Genomic DNA, 16363 nt, shown 5'->3' with positions numbered 1-16363 from the left:
AGCTACAATTTGATTGTCCAATCAATATCCAGTTTACATCAGTAAGTATAACAGAGAAAGCTACAGTTTGATTGTCCAATCAACATCCAGTTTACATCAGTAAGTGTTACAGAGAAAGCTACAGTTTGATTGTTCAATCAACATCCAGTTTACATCAGTAAGTGTTACAGAGAAAGCTACAGTTTGATGGTCCAATCAACATCTAGTTTACATCAGTAAGTGTTACAGAGAAAGCTACAGTTTGATTATCCAATCAACATCCAGTTTACATCAGTAAGTGTTACAGAGAAAGCTGCAGTTTGATTGTCCAATCAACATCAAGTATACATCAGTAAGTGAGAAAGCTACAGATGCTGTAGACGCTGTTTACTTGTTTTTGTTTTGACAAAATTTAGAGGACTGTAACTATGATTGTGATTTGTCAGAATTAAAGCACCCATCAATCTACCTACTCCTAACATTTGAACACAAGTATTCACCATCCTGAATATAGAAATATGGTTGAGACAACCAAATCATACTATAAGTGGTCACCAACTTCTTTCTTGTCACACCACAAGGTGATTAGGTTGATCAGTAAGGATGTTGAGTCACCTTCATATTTATGAGAATTTATTTAAGGACACTTCTGGTGGTATCATACTGGTAGAATTTTCTTACAGAATATACTAGGGATGGGAGTAATTTGATTAAAGATGCTCCATCGCTGACAAATGGTATATTTTCACTATCAAAAACAGGAGCAGACGATTTAGTATTTTTCTTCAGTTACAAAAGTTATTTACTTTACACCATTACCACCATTGGAAAGTTTGAGCTTCTTATTTTACTTTAAGTTAAAAATATAAAAAATTATTATTTGCATCCCGAATAAATTCTGTGGCACTATGTCCTATATGGAATGAAGTACTGATTGTGCATGCACCAAAAGCAAAATAAATTATATTATTATTTTTTGTGTTAATTAGACATATATATACATGATTAAACACCACAATTATTGTTCAAATGATGAATATCATTTATGCTCTTTCAGCGGTGGAACATCTTTAAAAAGTTGGTAAACATCTTATGAAACCAATTCTAAAATATTACATTATGTAGTTTGGGAATACGGTACACTTATACATGAAGCTGGTTATTTTCACAGAGATATTTTCAAGGTTTAATTCTTTAGATTTGATCTGCATTTAGAAATGATTGAGTCATATGTATACCCAGAAAGCCAGATCACAAAATTTTAAAACCAATGTAAAGAATTTATCGCTTTTGGTAAAAATTACTGAAATGTTGACCTGTGTAACTGCTTATGCCGGTTTTTGTGATGACATGATGCTATTTACTTCAGGGAACCACAGGAGTACCTAAGGGAGCTACACTATCTCATCATAACATCGTAAACAACAGCTTTTTTATGGGGCATCGACTCGGATACCATACACAGGTGAATTATCATTATAGCCACAGTAACGAAGATAACATCCTGGAAAATTCTCACTGAGTTATTGTAAATATCTGTAACTTATATTGGTTCTGAGATCAAAAGGTGTAGGATTAGGCGAGTACATTTAATAGAATATTAGCCACCATAATAAGCACCAAGTATTTGATTTATGTTGACTGGAATGAAGGACTGGGGAGGGGGCACCTGCTGGTTGAGGTGTTTTAATGTATAACTCCTTTAAACAAGTTAGTCTCATTAGATGTCACAACAAATGATGTCAAAATATGACGTCACAATCACCAAAAGGTGTAAGTAATTGATAGTAATCATACTTTACTAACTCTGTTTTGGTATCTTGAAGTTGATGTATTGAAAGTTTAAATCATAAAGGATCACTGATTGAAATTTGTATGATAGAATATATATTTAAGGGGTAAGATGTATTTTAGGGTGTATATTGTATCTTTTTTCACAATGCATGTGGTATACTTTATTGTATTTTAAAGATGTACCTGGTATAGTGCATTGCATTTAAGGGTATTACCTGTATTGTATTTTTGTGATTTTGTTGACAGGAGAGTAGAATCTGTGTACCAGTACCTATATATCACTGTTTTGGTATGGTGATGGCCAGCTTATGTACTATAACCCATGGAGTCAAATGTGTGTACCCTGGACCAGGGTTTGATGCGGGGACCACTCTTAAAGCTGTAGCTGATGAAAAGTGAGTTTCTTTCTTCTACAAACATGATTCTTTTGATTTGTAATTTTTTTAAACACACAGAAAATAAAACTCTAGTTTAAAAACAAAAATATATTGTTATAAACCAAATGATAAAAGATAACTGAGGCTTCATTTCATACAACTTCATTGTTATGTATGGGAAAATTTGGAAGCCATCTTTGCTAATATGTAAAGATATAATGGCAGTGTACAACTTAAGAAAAGTTCTTCGAAGAAAATGTTTGTGAAGTTTATAGCTGAGGTCTATTTTATGTAGACATCTAGTAACTCGTATGATTTATTATTGACTGTTTTCTGTCGTAGGTGTACATCTCTTTATGGAGTACCTACCATGTTTATCGACATGCTGAACCACCCTGACTTTGACCAGTATGACCTGACCTCCCTCAGTACAGGTATCATGGCGGGCTCACCCTGCCCTGTGGAGGTGATGCTACAGGTTAATGAGAAGATGCACATGCCTCAAGTCACAGTAGGTTGTCAAATTTTCTTAACAGTTCTTTAAAACTAATAGAAACTACAGTTAAATATTCACTGCTTGTACAATAGACCACAGATTTCATTGCCAAAATGATTTTTGATGCTGTAAAACAGCATTCTTAGGTACGCTCGGAGAGCCTGTGCACATCAAAACAATGAAACCACTCCGCTATGAAAATTAAAAGTTGTTTTGTTCATTTCACGTAATACTTGATGGTATGAAAAAATAAAACCCCAATATTCAAAACCACAGACATAGAATTTGTACATTTATCCGGAAATGGTAATATTTATAATGTTATATTTTTCCGAAAATATTCTTCAATGTTAAGTGGATATTAAGATAAGAAAATGTTTACTTATTATATTTTTGTCTTTGAAGAGACATTGATGAAATTGATAATTTAGCAATTAATAAAGAATTATAAAAAAAATGATACTCAGATTCTGAGCGGTTTCATTGGTGTTGAAATTGTTATTTCAAAAATAATTTAGAAATAAAATTTATTACAGTTATTTCAGGATAATAAGTTATTCAACTTATTGTTCTTGAAAAACTTTAAATATCATAAAATAAGTACGGTATATCGTAAATATTTTTTATTAAACTCCGAAATTCAACACTGCACACTTATGTATAGTTTACTAAATTCTATATTTAAATGAAAAACCAATTTCTTTATTCCTTTGTTTGAGTCCTTCATTCACAGCATCTATGAGTGGCCTTGGCACTTTGATTTATTGTCTTTCAACAGCAATTTTCTGTTTGATTTTTTTATATGAATGTGTGATTTAGATGGCGTACAGTACAACAGAGAACAGTCCTGTGACTTTTTACACCAATGTATAATTTAGGTGGCGTACTGTACAACAGAGAACAGTCCTGTGACTTTTTATATGACTTTGATAATTTAGGTGGCGTACGGTACAACAGAGAACAGTCCTGTGACTTTCCAGACAATGAGGGATGATAACCTAGAAAAGAGGACATCTACTGTAGGACGACCCTTGGACCACGTGGAGGTAAGAGGGGTTCAGATAATGAAAAGCTTGATGCAATTTAGCCTGTGAAAAGGGTAAACACTGGAATATGTAAGAAGGAAAGTAACAGGGTGAAGATCAAATGCCAAATATTGAGATAAATGAAAACAACACACATTAAAGGGACAATTCAGTCTAAGAGAACATTAAAATTTGTACATATATCGGAAAAACCCAGTTCACATGGAAATTAGATCAGTCGGTTTTGCTGTGATATGCCAGAAAAGCCAATGGTGGTGAAATGCGTTTGCAATGTTCAAACTCGCTCGCTGTCCGCCATTACACATTGTGGTCAAACATCTTGTATGCTGAACCCTGTCCCTTGCTCGTAGAGTAATGTAACTTTTGTCTAGAACTGCTCAAATCGCTTTGACAGCTAGTAGTTTGATTACCTTATTAGGTGAATTGTCTTGCCTAACAAATCATTTTATCACCTCCTCAGTGGTTAAGTAGTTCATTTGTTTAGCGTGCATGACTTTGGCTCAGGTATGCATGGGTACAGCGTACATATTGTACCTGCTTAATGGTATTGTTCAACGATTTGTATTTACAACAGTATCAATTAAAATACTAAACAATGACGTGGAATTTGTCAATATTTTATGTTATATGTTTTATAAGAATTGTAGAACAATACATTTATGCCATATTTTGCTTCTTGGTTATGTAAAAGAATTAGCCTGAGTGAATTGTCCCTTTAAGAGGAAGAGAGATAACAAGTTCTGATCAAAATAGGGACCCACTAACCAGAAAAAGGAAAAGGGGGACAACTTAACTGTAAATGGATAAGGGAGAGATAAGTTCTAAGTATTATGTAGAGGACAGTAGTGGTAACTGGGCCTTGTAGTGAAACAGATACATTGATAATGTAGAGATACATAAGGGGAGATAACCTGATTGTGTTGGGATAAGGGGGGGGGGGGGTAACTGGATCATGTATTGTTAAGATGAGACAACTCGATTCTACAGACAAGAGATAACTGGAACCTATAGAAGTGAAGAGGGAAACAACTAGACTATAAATCATGATATAATGGAGATAACATGGTGATATTAGGTGATGTACATGTTATTACAGTATAAATACAATTATTGTTTATTATTTTCAGGCCAAGGTAGTAGATGAGGATGGTAACATGGTTGCCGTGGGGACCAGGGGTGAGCTGTATATCCGTGGTATTAACGTTATGCTGGGGTACTGGGACGAACCCGAGAAAACAGCTGAAGTAATCAGTGAGAGTCGATGGTACTCCACAGGGTAGGTACATATCATACATGTATATACATTCTCATAGATAGAAGGAGAAAACAAAGATTAAGAAGTTATTATTAAGATACTTTAACTTTAGATATGGTCATTATTATGTCTCATTTCTCTCTCTACAAACACAGTTCATTTGAAATCCGCAAAGTAACAATTGGTTTCTTTATTTTGCTGTATTTTTGTTTTTCAGGGATACAGCCATTATTGATGAGGAAGGGTTTTGTAAAATTGTTGGCCGCATTAAAGATTTGATAATTAGAGGTGGAGAAAATGTCTACCCCCTGGAGATTGAGGATGTGCTATACAAACACCCACAGATAAAGGATGTTCAGGTAAGTAATGACTCAAACATCAGAGGTGTTCATGTGTTCAAAGGTCAAGGATGTACAGGTAAGTAATGTCTCAAACATCAGAGGTGTTCATGTGTTCAAAGGTCAAGGATGTTCAGGTAAGTAATGACTCAAACATCAGAGGTGTTCATGTGTTCAAAGGTCAAGGATGTACAGGTAAGTAATGACTCAAACATCAGAGGTGTTCATGTGTTCAAAGGTCAAGGATGTACAGGTAAGTAATGACTCAAACATCAGAGGTGTTCATGTGTTCAAAGGTCAAGGATGTACAGGTAAGTAATGACTCAAACATCAGAGGTGTTCATGTGTTCAAAGGTCAAGGATGTACAGGTAAGTAATGACTCAAACATCAGAGGTGTTCATGTGTTCAAAGGTCAAGGATGTACAGGTAAGTAATGACTCAAACATCAGAGGTGTTCATGTGTTCAAAGGTCAAGGATGTACAGGTAAGTAATGTCTCAAACATCAGAAGTGTTCGTGTGTTCAAAGGTCAAGGATGTTCAGGTTAGTAATGACTCAAACATCAGAGGTGTTCATGTGTTCAAAGGTCAAGGATGTTCAGGTTAGTAATGACTCAAACATTAGAGGTGTTCATGTGTTCAAAGGTCAAGGATGTTCAGGTAAGTAATGACTCAAACATCAGAGGTGTTCATGTGTTCAAAGGTCAAGGATGTTCAGGTAAGTAATGACTCAAACATCAGAGGTGTTCATGTGTTCAAAGGTCAAGGATGTTCAGGTAAGTAATGACTCAAACATCAGAGGTGTTCATGTGTTCAAAGTTCAAGGATGCTCAGGTAAGTAATGGCTAAAACATCAGAGGTGTTCATGTGTTCAAAGGTCAAGGATGTTCAGGTAAGTAATGACTCAAACATCAGAGGTGTTCATGTGTTCAAAGGTCAAGGATGTTCAGGTAAGTAATGACTCAAACATCAGAGGTGTTCATGTGTTCAAAGGTCAAGGATGTTCAGGTAAGTAATGACTCAAACATCAGAGGTGTTCATGTGTTCAAAGGTCAAGGATGTTCAGGTAAGTAATGACGCAAACATCAGAGGTGTTCATGTGTTCCAAGGTCAAGGATGTACAGGTAAGTAATGAGTCTAACATTAGATGTGTTCAAAGGTCAAGGATGTTCAGGTAAGTAATGACTCAAACATTGGAGGTGTTCATGAGTTCAAAGGTCAAGGATGTTCAGGTAAGTAATGACGCAAACATCAGAGGTGTTCATGTGTTCAAAGGTCAAGGATGTTCAGGTAAGTAATGACTCAAACATCAGAGGTGTTCATGTGTTCAAAGGTCAAGGATGTTCAGGTAAGTAATGACTCAAACATTGGAGGTGTTCATGTGTTCAAAGGTCAAGGATGTTCAGGTAAGTAATGACTCAAACATCAGAGGTGTTCATGTGTTCAAAGGTCAAGGATGTTCAGGTAAGTAATGACTCAAACATCAGAGGTGTTCATGTGTTCAAAGGTCAAGGATGTTCAGGTAAGTAATGACTCAAACATCAGAGGTGTTCATGTGTTCAAAGGTTCATGGATGTTCAGGTAAGTAATGACTCAAACATTAGAGGTGTTCATGTGTTCAAAGGTCAAGGATGTACAGGTAAGTAATGACTCAAACATCAGAGGTGTTCATGTGTTCAAAGGTCAAGGATGTTCAGGTAAGTAATGACTCAAACATCAGAGGTGTTCATGTGTTCAAAGGTCAAGGATGTTCAGGTAAGTAATGGCTTAGAAATCAGAGGTATTCATGTTTAATAGTTCAAAGGTCAAGGATGTACAGGTAAGTAATAACTCAAACATCGAAGGTGTTCATGCTTAATTGTTCAAAGGTCAAAGATGTACAGGTAAGTTACGTCTCAAATATCAGTGGTGTTCATGTTTAATAGGTCAAAGGTCAAGGACATACAGGTAAGTAATGGCTCAAACATCAGAGGTGTCCATGTTTAATAGTTCAAAGGTCAAGGATGTTCAGGTAAGTAATGACTCAACATCAGAGGTATTCATGTGTTCAAAGGTCAAAGATGTTCAGGTAAGTAATAGCTCAAACATTAGAAGTGTTCATGTTTAATAGTTCAAGTTCAAAGGTCAAATATGTACAGATAAGTAATGACTAAAACATCAGAGGTATTCATGTTCAAAGATCAAGGATGACAAGGAAGTTATAATTCAAAATAAAAAAAAAATCACACATATCAAAGATTTACAGGTTAAAAAGTTCAGAAGTCAATGTGCTTGTATGTATTGCTTCAAATGTCAAGGATGTATACAGTATAACCCCGCTTATTAATAACTCAAACTCACATTCCTTTAACATGCCTTATTAGTCAAACTGATTGCATGGTCCCAACCGTGGCCCTATATAATCTCGAATACCCATTATTCCTTGACAGAAATACTTTGCTTGACATATATAGTATTGTAACCATCTCTTTGCTGAATAGGTGGTTTGTCCTTTAGGTTTTTTTTATATCTCCTTCGAAAATGCGTTTGCCGGGGGACATCAAATTGGGCTCCATCCATGCATCCGTCCCAGACTCTTTTCAGGGCTATTACTCCAAAACTGTTTAACGCAGCTCTATGAAACTTTCTGTATACATCAAAAAAGTGCCTTAGTTGTGCATTTTTCTATTGTGGACCTTCGATTTCTGGAATTTTTTTTGTTACCATGGAAACTTCGTCAAAAACTACCAAATAACTGTTTCTTTTTGTTTCCAGGCTATAACTCCAAAACCGTTCAATGCAGCTCCATGAAACGTTCTTTATACATCAGAATAGGTTTCTTTTGTTACCTGTATAGTGTTATTTATTTTTTGTTATTTAGTTTTACAATACTCGCATACATTTAAAGCTATACTTGAATAATTTTTACTTTGACCTTGATGTATTTGGGTTTTTCTACCAACTGTGGGGTGCGGGGGATAATGCCACGCTTTGCGGCTGCTTTCTATTTCATAAATCATAATATGCTGTAAAACACAGCAGCTTATTGTCATTGACGTGTGCGGTTTGTCATAATTTGATATCCAAGTGTTTGCCTGTCGATGACCTTCCCTGATGACTCAAGTACCTCATATTCCTTGATTTATTAATCAGATCCCTTGCAGTTTGAGTGAAAGAAGTTTACTGTATATATATATGATTAGTGATTATCTGAATATCAAGGTTGCTCAGATTAATGCAAAGGTCAAAAATGTACAAGATATTTAATAATACCATTATCTGATTCTGTATAACCTAGTGGGTGTAACTTTCCAACTCTCGACTAAAAGATTTCGCAAGGTCACAAAACAATGGCATGATTGTATAATGTGATGTACTATCATTGTCAAAGGTAACAGTAGGCTTTAAATGGAACATCAGGTATTATAAATCAATATTGTAACTCAAAAACATACTGTTTAAAAGAGAAGTATTTTGTCATTTGTTATTTCAGGATTCCAATTGATATTTTAATGACAACTGAAATAAGCAAGATGTTTCCTATAATTTCAGATAGTAGGAGTACCAGACAAACGTCTAGGGGAGGAGATTTGTGCATGGATACAAGTCAAGGAAGGTCAGCAGGTCACAGCGGAGGAGGTGAAGGACTTCTGTAAGGGCAAGGTCAGTTTGCATTTGTCAGGTCAAGGCCATTCAATTCTATTGATAAAAGACATTTTATCAAATGATTAAACACCAGGCTTCTATTTACAGAACAACACAGTACATCTTAATTATTTAAAGGGGGGTAACTCAAACATTATATATTAGTAAAATTTATTTGAAATCAAAGTTGAAGTTTTTGAAAATTCTAATGAAGTTATTCATGTTTTCTATGTTTTTATTATAGCTTGCCAAGTACAAGGTGCCGCGGTATATCAGTTTTGTTGAGGAATACCCTCTGACAGTTACTGGGAAAGTACAGAAGTACAAGATACGTGAGGCTGCTTCCAAGGAATTAGGACTGGGAAATGTCTTCTCTTAATGACAAACTACAGAAGTATAGCCACCAGAATGTACCACCAACCCTACATATCAACACATTGTAGTCTGGAACAGATTTCCTTACTATGTATAACCCTGTAAAATCTGTCCAACCCCACATACTGCCATCTTCTAATACGATAGTTTGGAGTCCCCAACTTTTGTTGTAGCCATCTTCATAAATAAGGTATCTTAACAATGACCTCAATCTAAACATCAGTCATGCATGAATAACAATGTAACAACAGATACATAGAGGATATTCATGTTTCTTAATATGTTATTTCTTTATATGTTATATTTCATAGAAGTTGGTGGAGAGTTTGATGTTTTTCACCTGTGAAATATAAGTGTTGTTCATCAAGAAACAAGAATATTTTATTTCTTACATTTTTCAGTCTGTCGTTATTGGCCTAGCTATGCTCAACATTTGGCAGAGTATGTGAAGTGAAAGACATAGACTCTAAGGGTCGAGATAACCTATAGTGATCGTGCTTTATTCATCATTGTGAGCCATGCTCTGTCTGCCATCCTTAAATTTTTCATTCAAATGACATGTTCTGCAAACCAAAAGGTCCACTCTATGGCACTGTCTGATATGTGACCCATTGCATGCTAATATGAAAGACTACTAAGTTTGTTCAAATGAATGACTTTGACTTTCAATCAAGGTCACAGGGGTCAAATAGGTTAAAATCTTTAAATAACTCCCTGACAACAACACCTATGAGACTTGATATTGGACTTGTAGCACACTTCTAAGTTTGTTCAAGTGAATGTATTGGAAATATCATTTAGTTTGGGAGCAAGTGCAATAAGACTGAAATATTAGAGAGAGAGAAAGAGAAACTAAACAGTGGAATTGCTCTACGTGCTACAGACTGTCACAAAGGTTTTATTTTATTTAGTGTTATGTAATTAGCATGATGAAGGAAAGAACACTGAAGTATAAGGCATTATTTTGATATCAGGTTGTGAATTTTTATCTCTGCAGGATCCTATCAGATTTTGAAATTTCCTAAAGACTTTTTTTTATTTAACACTGTGGATTTCAAAAAAAGTTAAATTTCAGGATTCCAATTAAGATATTTTAATGACAACTGAAATAAGCAAGATGTTTCCTATAATTTCAGATAGTAGGAGTACCAGACAAACGTCTAGGGGAGGAGATTTGTGCATGGATACAGGTCAAGGAAGGTCAGCAGGTCACAGCGGAGGAGGTGAAGGACTTCTGTAAGGGCAAGGTCAGTTTGCATTTGTCAGGTCAAGGCCATTCAGTTCTATTGATAAAAGACATTTTATCAAATGATTAGACATCAGGCTTCTATTTACAGAACAACACAGTACATCTTAATTATTTAAAGGGGGGTAACTCAAACATTATATATTAGTAAAATTTATTTGAAATCAAAGTTGAAGTTTTTGAAAATTCTAATGAAGTTATTCATGTTTTCTATGTTTTTATTATAGCTTGCCAAGTACAAGGTGCCGCGGTATATCAGTTTTGTTGAGGAATACCCTCTGACAGTTACTGGGAAAGTACAGAAGTACAAGATACGTGAGGCTGCTTCCAAGGAATTAGGACTGGGAAATGTCTTCTCTTAATGACAAACTACAGAAGTATAGCCACCAGAATGTACCACCAACCCTACATATCAACACATTGTAGTCTGGAACAGATTTCCTTACTATGTATAACCCTGTAAAATCTGTCCAACCCCACATACTGCCATCTTCTAATACGATAGTTTGGAGTCCCCAACTTTTGTTGTAGCCATCTTCATAAATAAGGTATCTTAACAATGACCTCAATCTAAACATCAGTCATGCATGAATTACAATGTAACAACAGATACATAGAGGATATTCATGTTTCTTAATAAATATGTTATATTTCATAGAAGTTGGTGGAGAGTTTGATGTTTTTCACATGTGAAATATAAGTGTTGTTCATCAAGAAACAAGAATATTTTATTTCTTACATTTTTCAGTCTGTTGTATTGGCCTAGCTATGCTCAACATTTGGCAGAGTATGTGAAGTGAAAGACATAGACTCTAAGGGTCGAGATAACCTATAGTGATCGTGCTTTATTCATCATTGTGAGCCATGCTCTGTCTGCCATCCTTAAACTTTTCATTCAAATGACATGTTCTGAAAAACCAAAGGTCCACTCTATGGCACTGTCTGATATGTGACCCATTGCATGCTAATATGAAAGACTACTAAGTTTGTTCAAATGAATGACTTTGACTTTCAATCAAGGTCACAGTGGTCAAATAGGTTAAAATCTTTAAATAACTCCCTGACAACAACACCTATGAGACTTGATATTGGACTTGTAGCACACTTCTAAGTTTGTTCAAGTGAATGTATTGGAAATATCATTTAGTTTGGGAGCAAGTGCAATAAGACTGAAATATTAGAGAGAGAGAAAGAGAAACTAAACAGTGGAATTGCTCTAGTGCTACAGACTGTCACAAAGGTTTTATTTTATCTAGTGTTATGTATTAAGTATGATGAAGGAAAGAACACTGAAGTATTAGGCATTATTTTGATATCAGGTTGTGAATTTTTATCTCTGCAGGATCCTTTCAGATTTTGAAATTTCCTCAAGACTTTTTTTTATTTAACACTGTGGATATACAATCATCAAAAAAAAGAGATGTAAATCCTGAGCCAGGTATTGAATGGTATGTTCTCTAGGTTCATCTGGTGCTGCTGATTGCTGGTTGTGGATATACAATTAAAAAGCCTTACTTGTGGATGACCATTAAGAATGTTTTGCAACATCTTTGGACGTTTCATGGTAAACTTGTTTGTTAAAATGGCATGTTTTTTATTAACAAATTGTTTAAGTTTGATTTATTTTGCATGGATTTTTTCTTCATGTTATATTCTAGTTGACCTCAGTTGTCAAGGTCTAAGACAAGTGTTGGAAATCAGTTGCAATTTTATGATTGATCATCAGTTTTGTGTAACCAATAAACGATCAATTAAAATTGATTATATTTTTCTTTGGTCTCACTGAAGACCATGAATGTTTTCCAGGAAAATCGTACAATTAATTTGATTAATTGCAAATTAATTGTTAATGCAATTAATTTGTCAAACAGCAAAACCTGCTGGTCAAAACCATTGAAAATAGGAAGAATTAATACGGATTTTAAAATGTACCAGCTATTTCTAAACATTTTTAGCCCACCATCATCAGATGGTGGGCTATTCAAATCGCCCTGCGTCTGTGGTCAGTAGTCCGTCGACCGCCGTCCGTCGTCCGCCCGTAAACAATGCTTGTTATCACTATTTCTTAAAAACTACTGCAGGGATTTTGTTCAAACTTCACATGGAGGGTCCCCTTGGATTTTGTTCAAACTTCACATGGAGGGTCCCCTTGGTCAATAGTTGTGCCATACAGGATTTGTGGCTGATCAGAAAAACAAGATGGCCGCCAGGCAGCCATCATTGATTTTGGCAGTTGAAAATTGTTATCGTTATTTCTTGAGAACTACTAAAGGGATTTTGTTCAAACTTCACATGGAGGGTACCCTTGGTCCCTAGTTGTGCCTTACAGATTTTGAGGCTAATCGGAAAAACAAGATGGCCGCCAGGCAGCCATCTTTGATTTTGGCAGTTGAAGTTTGTTATCGCTATTTCTTGAAAACTATTGAAGGGATTTTGTTCAAACTTCACATGGAATATTCCATTGGTCCCTAGTTATGCCATATAGATTTTTAGGCTGATCGGAAAAACAAGATTGGATTTTGATAGTCAAGGTTTGTTATCACTATTTCTCAGAAAGCGCTGAAGGAATCTTTCTCAAATTTAATATGTAGGTTCCCCTAGGGCCCTAGTTGTGCATATTGCATTTTTGGACCAATCAGTGAACAAGATGGCCGCCAGGCCACCATCTTGGATTTTGATAGTTAAAGTTTGTTATCGCTATTTCTCAGATAGTACTGAAGGGATCTGTCTCAAATTTCATATGTAGGTTCCCCTAGGGACCTAGTTGTGCATATTGCATTTTGGGACCGATCGGTCAACAAGATGGCCGCCAGGCAGCCATTTTTTTTTTTGATATTCAAAGTTTGTTATCTCTATTTCTCAGAAAGTATTGAATGGATCTTTCTCAAATTTCACAGGTAGGTTCCCCTAGGGCCCTAGTTGTGCATAGTATGATTTGGGACACCGATTTAATCAACAAGATGGCCGCCGAGGAGCCATCTTGGATTTTGATAGTTTAAAGTTTGATATCACTATTTCTCAGAAAGTATTGAATGGATCATTCTCAAATTTCACATGTAGGTTCCCCTAGGGTCCTAGTTGTGCAAATTGCGATTTTGGGCCGATTGATCGACAAGATGGCTGCCAAGGAGCCATTTTGGATTTTGATAGTTGAAGTTTGTTAATGCTATATCTCAAAAGGTACTGAAGCGATCGGTCTCAAATTTTATGTGTTGTATGTTTGAAAAAGTTTAAAAAGTAGAGAAAAGATCCATCTTTCCATTGTCAGATATAGATCATTCTTTGGTGGGCGCCAAGATCCCTCTGGTTTCATGTTGGAAAGTATAGGGAAACACCTCAATCTTTGGAATAGTCAAGATAAGTATGATATGGTTAATGTAATTATTAGTGTTAGGCACAGAGTTTCGAGATTGAGTCATTTCGGCCTATCACAATGCTAGAGCATGTATAGTGTTGTATACCCAGCAGTGCCAAAATTAATGCCAATAGGGCATGAGTCTTCGACTTTCATTTGCGAAGACAACTTGTACACTTTTGTGTACATAACGGTATGCTGCTTTGTTATTTGTCTGATAAAGCTAGTACACATCACACATTAAATTTTAACTAGCTTTGTATCAATATCTTTACATAAATAGATGTAATGCTGTCTGTCCTGTTCACTGTTACATATTTGATTAGTTTGGATTATCACGAAAGTAGGTCATTGTGAGTTACATTTTGACCTTTGACCTAGATTATCAAAGGAATAACTTGTTAAGACTCTGTACTTTTACATAAATTGTGGGATTGTAATTTGCAGAATTGTCTATTTATTATTATTAGAATTATTTTATACCTGAATAGGTGCTGTATAGATTTGGTTGATTTTTAGATAATATTACTATATTGCTCAGATGTTTTCATATTTTTTTAAAGATATTGTACTGCATATTATATAATAATGTACATGACTTTGTACACCGGTACTCAAATACCATTTATTTTCATATTGAAATGGCATTAGCAATGATATATTAAAAATAAATTCTTTATTCTTTGTTTATTTTGAGGTTTGTTTCATCAATTAAAACGCCTAAAGGGATATTTCTTTGTTTGGAACAATTTCAGAGTGTGGAAATCTAACTCAATCAGAATTATATTTTTTATCTCGAAAAGTTTCACATGAACCAGTGATATAATTAGGTTAAAGATGCTCCATCGCTGACAAATGGTATTTTTTCACTATCAGAAACAGGAGCCGACGATTTAGTATTTTTCTTCAGTTACAAAAGTTACTTACTTTACACCTTTACTACCATTGAAAAGTTTGAGCTTCTAATTTTACTTCAAGTTAAACATATGAAAAATAATTAATTGCATCCCGAAAAAATTCTGTGTCACTATATCCTATATGGAATGAAGTACTGATAGCGCATGGACCAAAGGCGAAATAAATTATTTTATATATTATTTTTTGTGTTAATTAGGCATATATATACACGATTAAACACCTATTATTGTTCAACTGATGAATATCATTTATGCTCTCTCGGCGGTGTGCATCTTTAACCAAAAGTCTCGAAAGTCCTAATATTTTTTGAAAATAAACTGAAAGTATCATTGTACCATATAGCCTAATATTATTATTGCAGGGATATTGGAATATTGATATGATTGCAAAAATTTGATCCCTGAAATGTTGAAAAATAGTTAACTCATATTCGTGAATTTCAAAAGCCAATTTCCAAAAAAAAAAATTGAGAAAAATGTTGACCTACATAATGAATATGGAATTAAATTGCAGCAGCATTCAATAATGGTTCTAATACTGGTACAACATGCAACTAACTTTCTAGAATTCATTTTATTTTCTCAAATCTTACACTCTATTGATTTCCAGACAGAGGAAGATTACTTAAAAGGCTTCCCTTTTTGCTAATGGGGTTAAGCGGTTAAGCAAACATTTCACCTGTCAACTTTTTTTTTTTTTTTTTGCTTAACCCCATTTGCAAAAAGGGAAGCCTTGGGGTTAAGCAAATCACCTGTTAATTGCAGTGGCCGAGTGGTTAAGAAGATGTCCCGACATATTACCACAAGCCCTCCACCTCTGGGATGCGGGTTTGAATCCCAAGAGGGGCAGTTGCCAGGTACTGACCGCTGGATGGTGGTTTTTCTCTGGGTACTCCGGCTTTCCTCCACCAACAAACCTGGCACGTCCTTACATGACCCTGGCTGTTAATAGAACGTTCAACTTATAAACCCACCTGTCAACTGGTCAACAGTTTATTTTTAAAACCTATTTTGCTGTTCTGCTATGGGGTTCTGTAAAGTAATGGATTACAGAACAAATTTCCAAGGACGCAATTAGGATGACATATGTGAATTTGAAAACAAATTATTCTCATTTACGAATAGACCCAGGGCAGCTTGATTATCAGTTTGTTACTTTTCTTATTATGAATTATGTAGTTTTATTACAATTAATCCTTTTCTTATCTACAAGCAATTGGGTAAAAAAAAATTCACCAAGGGTAATTATGAAAAGGACAATTCAATAAAGTTGTGATATTTTCCAGTAGCATATTGGGAAAAGGATATATAGGTTTAAAGGTAAAAATATTTGGAAGATTTTGAGGATCAATACCTGTATATATTGGGTCTGTCCTGTGTATAGGTTGAAGCATCATGCAGTGTCAATATAATAGCTACAAAAATATGAACCAGTGTATTGATGCATTTTAATATCTTTTAAAAATACAATACATGTATTATTGAAACAGGTTCAGAATAAATTTGACACAAGTTAGAAATGTTCCAAAATATGGTTTTTTTTTTTTTTTGTCACAAAAAGA

General features: G+C 35.0%; 1 protein-coding gene across 3 annotated transcripts in view; it reads left to right on the top strand.

The window, feature by feature from the left end:
• The window catches only part of LOC138327970 (medium-chain acyl-CoA ligase ACSF2, mitochondrial-like), a 23070-nt gene extending 6707 nt beyond the window's left edge, over nucleotides 1-16363 (top strand). Inside the window, exons 8-16 of one of the 3 annotated variants that reach the window (XR_011209145.1) lie at nucleotides 1349-1444; nucleotides 2020-2168; nucleotides 2493-2661; nucleotides 3585-3692; nucleotides 4820-4968; nucleotides 5165-5306; nucleotides 10420-10530; nucleotides 10757-11077; nucleotides 11991-16363. Coding sequence is in view for 2 of the 3 variants with exons in the window: in XM_069274501.1 (XP_069130602.1) it covers nucleotides 1349-1444; nucleotides 2020-2168; nucleotides 2493-2661; nucleotides 3585-3692; nucleotides 4820-4968; nucleotides 5165-5306; nucleotides 10420-10530; nucleotides 10757-10891 (1059 nt within the window). In the remaining variant the exon portion in view is untranslated. Of the gene's footprint in view, nucleotides 1-1348; nucleotides 1445-2019; nucleotides 2169-2492; nucleotides 2662-3584; nucleotides 3693-4819; nucleotides 4969-5164; nucleotides 5307-8815; nucleotides 8927-9152; nucleotides 10329-10419; nucleotides 10531-10756 lie in introns of those variants that run through there. The other 2 variants (XM_069274501.1, XM_069274500.1) reach the window with 2 other exon arrangements.

Source organism: Argopecten irradians, chromosome 7 (assembly GCF_041381155.1).
Source record: "Argopecten irradians isolate NY chromosome 7, Ai_NY, whole genome shotgun sequence".
Lineage (NCBI taxonomy): Eukaryota > Metazoa > Mollusca > Bivalvia > Pectinida > Pectinidae > Argopecten > Argopecten irradians.
Note: the sequence above shows the minus strand (reverse complement) of the source record. Positions and strands in the feature narration are given on the sequence as shown.